We start from the raw sequence: 10,458 nt of genomic DNA on the forward strand, positions 1-10,458 counted from the left end.
TACTACATTTTAAGAGGTAAGAGAGAATGTTCAATACAAAAAACACTAAGAATTTACATTATACAAACATTGGGCTCTGTACAGTGGAGAATAATATCCCTCAAACATATAGCTTGCCAATAATCTTATTCCAGTAAGGAAGCTAAAAGAAGCACACACATAATTACATTTAAGCAAATATATATAATGGGATAAGAAAAAGTATAAGTAGAGGCCTTAGAGAGCAGGAGAGATAATTTACTTTATCACAATCATAAAAGGCTGCTTAGAAGAAGTTTCTCCACAGTTGGGACTTGAAGTTTGAAGATGATTTAAGTAACTGTTTATTACTATAAGTCAAGCATTAGATATCACAAGGTCATTTCAAGGTAGCAGTAAATTTTTAGAGGCTATAAGTCTTTCCATTTCCTCTTTTAAACCAAGAATATATGCCAGAAATTTTGCAAAGAAGTAGAGCGTATTATGCTTTCATAAATATATGTCAATATAAATATGTAATATATAAACTGTGTGTATATAAGACATTATCCAAGGGGTGGTGGGATTTTTTTGTTTGTTTGTTTTTATGTTTGTTTGACTTGGCAAGGTTCATTTAGAAGATCACAGAGTCTGTCCCACTAAGGGTCCTGAGAATGCACTAGATGGAAAGGGGTGGATGGTTGGGCTTTCATGCTGTGCTGGATGCCCTTAGGGAAATCCTGTGGACCCATCCAGAGCTGCAGCAGAATGACAGCATGACACACGTGCAAGCAGCAGAACTGCAGGATGTAGACAGGTACGTTTTCCAGGAGAGCTGGATGAGCCCCAGCACCAGTCACCTGAGCAAGTGTGTGAGCCAGCATGCAGGCATGGCCCACAGGAGGTAGGGCAGTGTGTGGAAATATCAGAGGTAGAATTGGTAGTGAAGGGAGTGGCTGAAGCAGATGCCAAAGAAGTTGGAGGTGAAGAGGGTTGAAATGATCTGGTTGGATGTAAGAGGGTGGGGTGGAGCTTTCCCTTTGGAGGGATCCTTCCCCAATGACAGGATACTTTATATAATCTAAATAAAAGGGCAGGCCAGTCCAATGTTACCTAGATGTTTAGTGATACACCATGCAAACCATGGGCCCCAACATTGTTGAAAATGAACAAAAATAAAGATAATATTATAATAGACCCATTCATCTTAACATTACATTTATTGAATTGGCAAAATAAATCAGAATCATACTAAAGCTAAGAAGGGATTGTGTTTGAAGGATGCTACAGAAAAGTATCATATTTATAAGCATATATGAGTCTTATAATAACCCCATGAAGTGATCATTAAAATTCAGAGACCACAAACAGAAGGTCCCGGATGAGGAACATTAACTTTTGCTGAAAATATTCCATAAGAGCACATAGCACACTATAAATTGATTCTTTTAATTTTTGCAGATAAATCATTTCACACTTGCCCCCTCTCACCATTCATGAAACCATGCAACTGAGTAATAATGTGACTGAATTCATTCTGAATGGGTTGACACAGGATCCTTTTAGGAAGAACATTGTGTTTGTCACATTCTTCCTTTTATATTTGGGGACATTGTTGGGTAACTTGCTGATTATTACTACCATCAGAAGCAGCCTATATAATCAGTGTGGCATATATGAATGCTCTACACAGGCTCAGTGAACAACATGGACGGCCTTTCACCATGCCTGACCTGGCCACTGTCACTGCTCAATGTCCAAAATTCTATCAGCATAGACCATCATTGACGATTTGCTGAGAAACCAGCCGACAAACTTGTCGCAGCTTACTTCATTGAAACTCCTGCATCTGGAGGAGACAGCTTCTTGTCATCGTCATATTGGTCCCAGCACATCAGCCTTATTTATTATTCATGGAATACAATCCATCATCCATTGATGTGATACCCCAACACTGTCATTTTTAACCAGAGGACACATTTTCTAGTAAACACAGTGAAAAAAATCACTGACCACCATAGAATGTACTGGCATAATCACATTTCCCATCACCTAGAAGCCATTGGATGGATAGAACATGGGAATGTCCTCCTAAAGGCTGAGTCGTGGTGCCACCTGGAAGACAGTAGCCTGAAAACTTGTAATGCTCTATTCTACGTATGACACACAAATATGCTCAGTTTTATGCATCATATACCTTATGCCATATATATATGGTAGGAGAATATACTCACACTGATAACACTCCTCCATGCAGACTTATAATTTGCCCTTCTCCAATGTCCACAAGATAGATCCATTTCCACACATGTTCCTCCAATTACTGGCAGTACATATTACCTAGATTCTGTAATTTTTTAATCAAGTAAATTATTTCCTTGTAGAAGAGGACCATATATGTATCGAACTTGCACTCTAGGGACACTTGAACCTAAATTTTATCAGGATGCAATGAGGGACTTCTCTGGGCAAGGGCATGAGAACTTGGTGAGGTGGCTCTCTGCGGCTTTCACAAATGTTGAAAGGGCTAACATGTGAAGGTTCTACTAATAGCACTCCCAACAACTGGAGAAATAAACCTTTCTTCCTAAAGAGAAGGCAGGACAGTACATCCCCATGTACATCACAGGCTACTCTTCATGCCACTTGAATCTATTTCTTCATAGGCATCATACAAACCGCTCCTTCAGGATTCTCTTCCTGGGTGAAAGTTAGAAAGAAAAGGTTAAGGGAAAAACTGTGCCCTTTGCCACTGCAGCTGATCTCAGAGTTGCAACTGCTATTTACCATCTTCTTTCTTCATTATCAATGACATTTCTCCCGCTTAACCTTGGTCTACTACCTCTATTGGTCTCAATGTTTTCTCTAAAGGTGTAGCCCAGACCTTCAACCCCCAAAATTCTGATCCCTGTTCACTGTGCCCATTCAAAACAGGATTCCTGACCTTCATATTTAATAGACATTGGAGTATCAACATGTTCCCAAGGAGGTCACCTGGGAGACAAAAATATTACTCTCTGTCACCATTGTGTGACAGCACCTCCCTTTCCACATGATAATTGAGGTCGATTATCTCTGCCACAGTTGCCCAATTCTTACAGATAGCAATCCTTCTAGTGATAGGAGAGCCATGTTCAGTAAAACACTGTGACATAGGGGATGCATTGAACAAAAAAAGCCTCCTCTATAACATAATTGATCCATTTTATCAACTAACCCTGAAGCTTGTCATAACGTTGCAGTTTATACTTATGTTAGCTAATCAACAAATATCATCACATTCCAAAACATGCTGAATTGAGTGTTCTGTCATTTGTACCAATAACATCCTAACTGGAGAAATAAACCTTTCTTCCTAAAGAGAAGACAGGACCGTATATTCCCATATACATCACAGGCTACTCTTCTTGCCACTTGAAGCTATTTCTTCATATGCATCATACAAACGGCTCATACAAAACTCTCATTTTAAATATGCATATGAAATTGGATTAATTTATAAGCACTTTTATTCATTTACATATATATATATTTGGACCAGTGCTAAATCATTTTAGTTGTTGTAAAATTGTACTCTGTCTTTTGCAGAATTGATGATTATTCTTTTAAACTTTAGATGCAGTTTCCATATCTTTATGCTTCCAGATGAATTTTTAGAATCAAAGAAGTATCAGAAATAGCTTGCTTTTTTGCAGAAAGAAATGGAACATACGTTTACCATTTTTACCAAGGATATAAACTTAGTATACTGTCATAATTTGGTGAAGTGAAATTTAGATATGACCATACTCAAAGTAAGTTAATTCATTACATTGATAATGTTGCAATAGTTTCTGCTGAGAAGAAGAACCTCAAAACAATATGGGAGCTACAAAAATATTATTAGTCTGATGTGACTGATCACTCTAAAATAGATAAAATACAGAGTCTGGACCAACCAGGCAAGTTTCTGGGAACAACATGGTCCATGACCATCATAGACATCTTACAAACCTTCATACCACTATCTCTTCACATCCTAGTAGCAAGAAAGAAAGGACACTGTCTCTAAGACTGTAGTCCCAAACCCCTGGGCAATAGACTGGTACCAGTCCATGGCCTGTTAGGAACCAGGCCACATAGCAGGAGGTGAGAGGTCAGAGCGAGGGAAGCTTCATCTGTATTTACAGCCACTAGCCATCACTCACATCACTGCCTTAGTTGTGTCTGCTGTCAGAGCAGCAGTGGCATTAGATTCTCATAGGAGTGAAAACCCTACTGTAAACTGCACATGTGAAGGATCTAGGTTGCGTGCTTCTTATGAGAATCTAATGCCTGATGATCTGAGAAGGAGCTGTGGTGGTGATGCTAGTGCTGGGGAGTGGCTGCAAATAACTATTATCATTAGAAGAGAGGTTGGATTACACAGAGACCATAATAATAAATCAATTGCTTGCAGTCTTGGGACTGTCTAGTTGCAGGAAAACAAGCTCAGGGCTCCCAAGGATTCTGCATTATGGTGAGTTGTATAATTATTTCATTATATCTGACAATGTCATAATAATGGAAATAACATGCACGATAAATATAATGCATTTGAATCATGTCAAAACCACCCCTTCCCCTCACCCTGGTCCATGGAAAAATATTCTTCCCTGAAGCCAGTCCCTGGTGCAAAAAGGATGCAAACTGCTGCTCTAGGAGATTTATAATGGGAATTTGCCTATGCAATGCCATTGAAAGCCAATAATCCTAATGCCCAGATATTTTTGGAGGTGTCTATTGTGTGAAGATATGCAGACTGGAGACTCTGGCAGAAGCCTAACTGTCACCCCGTGATGAACACTGGGGTTTGGGTTTCAATAATTCACTGATACAGTATAAAGCAAGACAGTATCATAATCTCTAAACTGTAAATAATCTGAATCATAAATCAGAGTCTATAGTTTTAAAGGTGCCTCCGGCTGCCAGGGACAATTCACAGGTTTAGTTTCCATGCATTTTTGAAAGAATGACCTCTACATAGGAAAAACACACATTCTCAGCATGACAGTTATTTGCCATCCAATGTCCCCTGTTTCATCCAAAGTTTCTTCATGGCAGTTTTCACCTCTGCATTCCTCAGGGTGTAGATCAAGGGATTTAGCATGGGTGTGATGATTGAATCAGACACAACCATTGCCTTGTCAATAGGGTAAGTGACTACAGGCCTCATGTACAAGAAAATACACGGCACGAAGAACAACACAACCACTGTGAGGTGGGAGCCACAGGTGGAGAGGGCTTTGCGCCGCCCTTCAGAGCTACAGGATTTCAGGGAACATAGGATGACTGTGTAGGAGGCAATTAGGATAAGGAAGATGGTCAGACACATCACCCCACTGTTGAGGGTGACTAAGAGGCCCAGGATAGAGGTATCCATGCAGGCAAGTTCCAGCAACTGAAACAAATCACATACAAATTGGTCTATGATATTAGGACCACAAAAGGGTATTTGACACATGAAGAGGAGCTGTATTGCTGCATGCAGAAATCCCCCCACCCAAGCCCCTGCCACCATCAGGCGGCACACGCTAGGACGCATGATGCTCGTGTAGTACAGGGGCCTACAGATGGCCACGTAGCGGTCATAGGCCATCACGATGAGCAGGATGATCCCCACACCACCAAAGAAGTGTGCTGCAAAGAGCTGGGTCATGCAGCCTTCAAGGGAGATGGTGGTGCTCTCAGAGAGGGAGTCCACAATCATCTTGGGGGCGATGACGGAAGAGTAGATGACATCCGAAATGGACAAGAAGGTAAGAAAAAAATACATAGGTGATCTCAGACTCTGACTTGTAATTATGGTGACCACAATGAGTAGATTTCCCAGTACTGTGGCCACATACATGATTAGAAACACAGTAGAAAATATTTTTCGCAGCTCTGTGTTCTCTATAAGGCCCAGAAGAATGAATTTTGTCCCATTGTTTTTATTTTCCATATATTAGGTGCTGATATGAGTTCTAGATGAGAGCTGGGAATCCTAAAAAAATGTCCACATATGATTTAGCATTAGTGACTAGTTGGCTTCCTGTACTTCTAGGGCACCAGGGAAAATGTTGCTTTGTTTACTCATTTATTCACCATCCAAACATTTGGCTTTTAATAATGCGCTAAATAAACAATTTAAAAAAGATATACTTCATTAAAACAAGATTTCCCTAAACCTTTTATTTCATCTCTCTAAATTGTTCTTCCATGTCAAATAGGTTTCTGTTTGTCCTTCTCCTACCTTTATGATTGTTATTATTAATGGTCAAATTTTTGTGTGCCTAACTTATATTTGAGCCAATTCCTCATTACAGGCACTAGGATAATCCTATTATTAGATTTATTTTATATATAAAGGAAGTGACTCGTAAATTTTAGTAAACTTAATCAAGGTTGCATAGCTGGTGAGGTGGAAGCCAGAATGTGGACCGTATTTTCTGACTCCACAATCAGTGCCTTCAAACATCAATGTTGCTTTTCTAGGAATAAGGCTGTGAGCTTATCATCAAGCAATCACTCTGCTAAGCACATTACAATCATTATCCTGCTTTATTTTATAAACAATCTGGTGTGTGGGTTTTTCTCCTGCCTGTTTTTTTTCTTTTAAAAAAGGTAATCATTTTGTATTTTTTTTTTGCTTTATTTGTTAATTTTAAATCATCACGTACTTGAAAATAGTTATTATATAATCTTTGACTAATATTTTGCTCAATGATGAAAATTACAAACCATGATGGTCCAAAAAAATCCATATGCCCAGTATCATTGACTTGAACCTGGAATGAGCCCAAGTCATTCCTTTAAGTTTTCTCTGTCCCTTAAATGGAACAAAGGATTTTGAGTATAACAATGAAGGCAACTAAACAATTTGCTTTGAGGGGCTGATCAACTATGTTGCAAGTCACTGTGTCAAGTGTGTTAGATATATTACCTCATATAAATCTGAAGGTACCATATGAGGAATCTGCCTGTATTACTCCAGTTGTAAAGAGAAACTGAAGCCCTGGGAAGTTGAATCTCTAGAATAAATCTCTAGAATAAGGTTATATAATTATTTTATTGTGGAGCTGGCACTCTGATCACACAGCTCAAATTCTTACCTACTATGTTCCACCACAGGAGAAGCGAAGCACAGATTATGTGATGTTCAAGGAGAGTTACTACTGCAACCAAGAGGAAAGCAGCATTGAACGCGTCTCAAATTACTAATGACTTTTAAGCAGAGGCTGATTTCAATTTCTTAGGGATTTTGCAAAAAGCACCGTTTTACATTGATATTTGGATTATACACTCCATGACTGGTGAGAGGTCACTTTTGCTATTCAATAACCCACTCCTCACCATCCCTTACACAAAGTGTGGAGCAACCACAGGAGACTGGGGAAATGCCATTTATTACTTATTCTTATCCTCTCCCTCCCAGCCCAAGAACTGAGGACTTTCTGGCTTTGGAGTCAGGAAATGAGAAGTGAGTTTTATTCCAGGTTGCCTCACCAACATAGTCTGTAAATTTAGAAATGATGCTAGAATCTCTGAGTCTCGGTTTCCTCATCTGCAATGTAAAGAGAGTTGACTAGATGAGTGGCAACAGGACTGACTGTATTCTCTTCAAGCACACTCATTCTTATTTGCATTAATTGTTTATGCTTCTGGGTAAAATTTTCTTAAGGGGTGGCACCTAAGGGGTTTTTTCATTTTAAAAATTTGAAAGCCCCTTCTCTAGGTAAAAATCTATGCCCTATCTGTCCTTGAGAGTTGGAACCTACAGTGACTCCCTGTTGATACAACACAGAATTGAATTTCCCACCTGACATTCAACTCCAGTTACCAGCCGTCCTTCTTTACTCATTGGACTTTTAAACAACAGGATAAAAGACAATGATAGTTATTCGAATGTAAGTAGATTCATCAATATAGTCATGTCCAAATGATAACATTAATAACAATAATTAGCATTTATTTGTTATAGTGAGTTTGTCACTTGCTCAAGGTTTAATGAGTGGTATAGCTTGGATTTGAATTCCAGGAAACTTGACTCTGATCTTTCTCAATTATATTTGAATATATGTATATATATAAATTATAGAAGATATATATATATATATATATATATATATATATATATACAAAGTGTGATTTTTTTCCAGTGAACTCTTGAGTACCTAGATGGCCTATGAAACTCTGTGAGCATTCAACTGGACAACCAGTTTTATCACTTAAGGACTTCGAAACAATTTCTTAATACAAATGTCATCACCACTGGCACCAGCAGCATCCCCACCAGTGTCACCACCACCATCGTCACCACCACCAGCATCACCACTGCCACCAGCAGCATCACCATCACTGCCACATCACTACAGCCATTCCTGAAGGTACATCTACTTACACCTCAATTTAGTAGTTATGTTTTTACACATAGAGAAAGAGAAGAATTCAAGTCCTTCATAAATAAAAAATTAACCAACATGCCATAGATAAATTATTACAAATTTTAAGGAAAGTAACATATTTTTTTCCTTAATCAGTGATTAGAGGCTAGTAGGGAATAAAAGAAAGAAAAGGTCTTGGGGACAAAAAAAAAAGAGAGAGAGAGACAGGAGGAAAGCAAAATGAAAATTGTGTGGAAGACACAGATATATAGGCAGAGAGAGGCAAGAGAGAGAAAAATAGGGGAGGGAGGGAGGGAGAAAGAGAAAAGGAGAAAAAAGAGAAAGAAGAAAAAAGGGCATCAGAGACTCTCCTAGTAGCTATTTCCAGATATATTATGTTTTCCCACTCTTGCTGCCTATGAGCACTCTTTGGAAATCAACACATGTAATTTTATTTACTCAATATAATTTCTTAGAGGCTGGGTTATTTAATTTTTAAAATATTTGCTCTAAATTGTACAAAAGTAGATAAAGCAAAATTACTTGGTCTAATTCAAGGTAGAACTCAAATTCATAGCTCAAAGTTTCTTGCTCAGGGAATAAATATTGCTCACAGCTAAAGCAATATTTACAGACAGGGAAGAGGAGACCAGACCGGATAAGGAAGAGGAGATGAGACCATATGAGGAAGAGGAAACGAGACCAGACAGGTATTGAGTGTGAATTATTATCGTACTATAGGAGGCATACTTTTAGATATATATGTAATTATTAAATAAAATTAATTCAATTGCTGATTTTATATTTTGAAAGTCATTTCTATGCTATAATTCTATACAATAACTAAAATCTACATAGCACTTACCCAAATAATAAGGTGATTCTTGGAGCTTAGTCTTTACCACAATTTAAAAGTGGACAGCTGTGTGAAGATTCTAAGGTCATCTGAGGTATAACCTGAGATCTTCTTACCACATCTAAGATGATTCCTGTGAAGTAACTTCTTCAGAGTGTCAAAGAAACAGGTGAAATTATTTCAACTTGATGTTTCTAACTGTGGAGGCAAGCTGCCCAGATAGAAATGGGGAAAAAGTCATCCAACTATTAACTCTTGGTCAAAATTTGTAGAACTAGCATTTCTATTGTTCACACAAACAAAAAAATTTAAAGAAGAAAGCAGAATAATCTCTAAGACTATTGATAAAGTAACCCTTCTGAGTCACCAAGGAAATTTTGATTAAGAACAATCTCCAATTAGGAGCAATTGCTACAGAGTAGCCCAGTAGAACACTTACCTAATCATTTCATCTTCCTTTTTAAATTCCAGGTGACAGTATTTTTAGCTGAATGTAGAAACATTTTTTGTTCAGCTTATGAGGAGAAACGTCATGAATATGTGATCCCCACTGACTGACTGACCTGAGCTATTTGAGCAGTTGTGATATGGCCAGACTTGCATCATTTCCCTTGCATCCCTTGAGGATGGTTCTCCACTGATGGAGGTGCTAATCCCTGCTCCAGTGAATTCCCAGCCACTTACTTCAATAACTGGGTGTTCTCAGGGGCAAGAAAATTCCTTGGGCCAAACCAACATGCTGCTCCACAAGCAGAAATCTAGACCATAATATTAATCATCTAATCATTAATTTCTGCGCCATGATCTGTACCTGAACCACAGGATGACCACAGTCTTACAGTAACTACAACGTATGCACTGAATTGACTCTCATCTCCAGATTCCAGTTCTCACACAGGAGTTATATGTGAGCCCAGGAAGTTGCCACTGTGATCAGAAAATTTTCAGCAGGGAGAAAAGTTCATTTTAATTATATCCAATTTTTTAAGAAAAGGTATTTTCAAGTAATATTTTGCCATTTTTGACTTAAGGAATTACAGTTTTAATTCCTTCCTGTTATAAATTTCTTTAATGAAATTGCTGTCTTGGCACCCATTTTTATGCCTGACATAAATTGTTTAACCACTTTGGAACCAGCGTCGACTATATAGTCGACAGCCACAGATTAACGTGCTCAGCAACTTTAGCCAACAGCCATGATGTGTCTTTTCTAATTTTTCATTTATCAAAATAAAATTGTGAACCTTGAAAAATAATGTA

General features: G+C 38.2%; 1 protein-coding gene across 1 annotated transcript; it reads right to left on the reverse strand.

Moving 5' to 3' along the window:
* Window positions 1-4,990: 4,990 nt before the first annotated feature.
* On the reverse strand, window positions 4,991-5,920 carry LOC105884109 (olfactory receptor 4C6-like). The gene has a single exon (XM_012787822.1). It carries the CDS (start codon window positions 5,918-5,920, stop codon window positions 4,991-4,993), a length of 930 nt encoding a protein of 309 aa, XP_012643276.1.
* Window positions 5,921-10,458: the final 4,538 nt, after the last annotated feature.

The sequence above is a fragment of the Microcebus murinus genome, chromosome 4 (genome assembly GCF_040939455.1).
Source record: "Microcebus murinus isolate Inina chromosome 4, M.murinus_Inina_mat1.0, whole genome shotgun sequence".
NCBI classification, from domain to species: Eukaryota; Metazoa; Chordata; class Mammalia; order Primates; family Cheirogaleidae; genus Microcebus; species Microcebus murinus.

Bases quoted from the DNA above. Each gene is read 5' to 3' on its own strand.
- LOC105884109 (XM_012787822.1), bottom strand. From the start codon at position 5,920: ATGGAAAATAAAAACAATGGGACAAAATTCATTCTTCTGGGCCTTATA.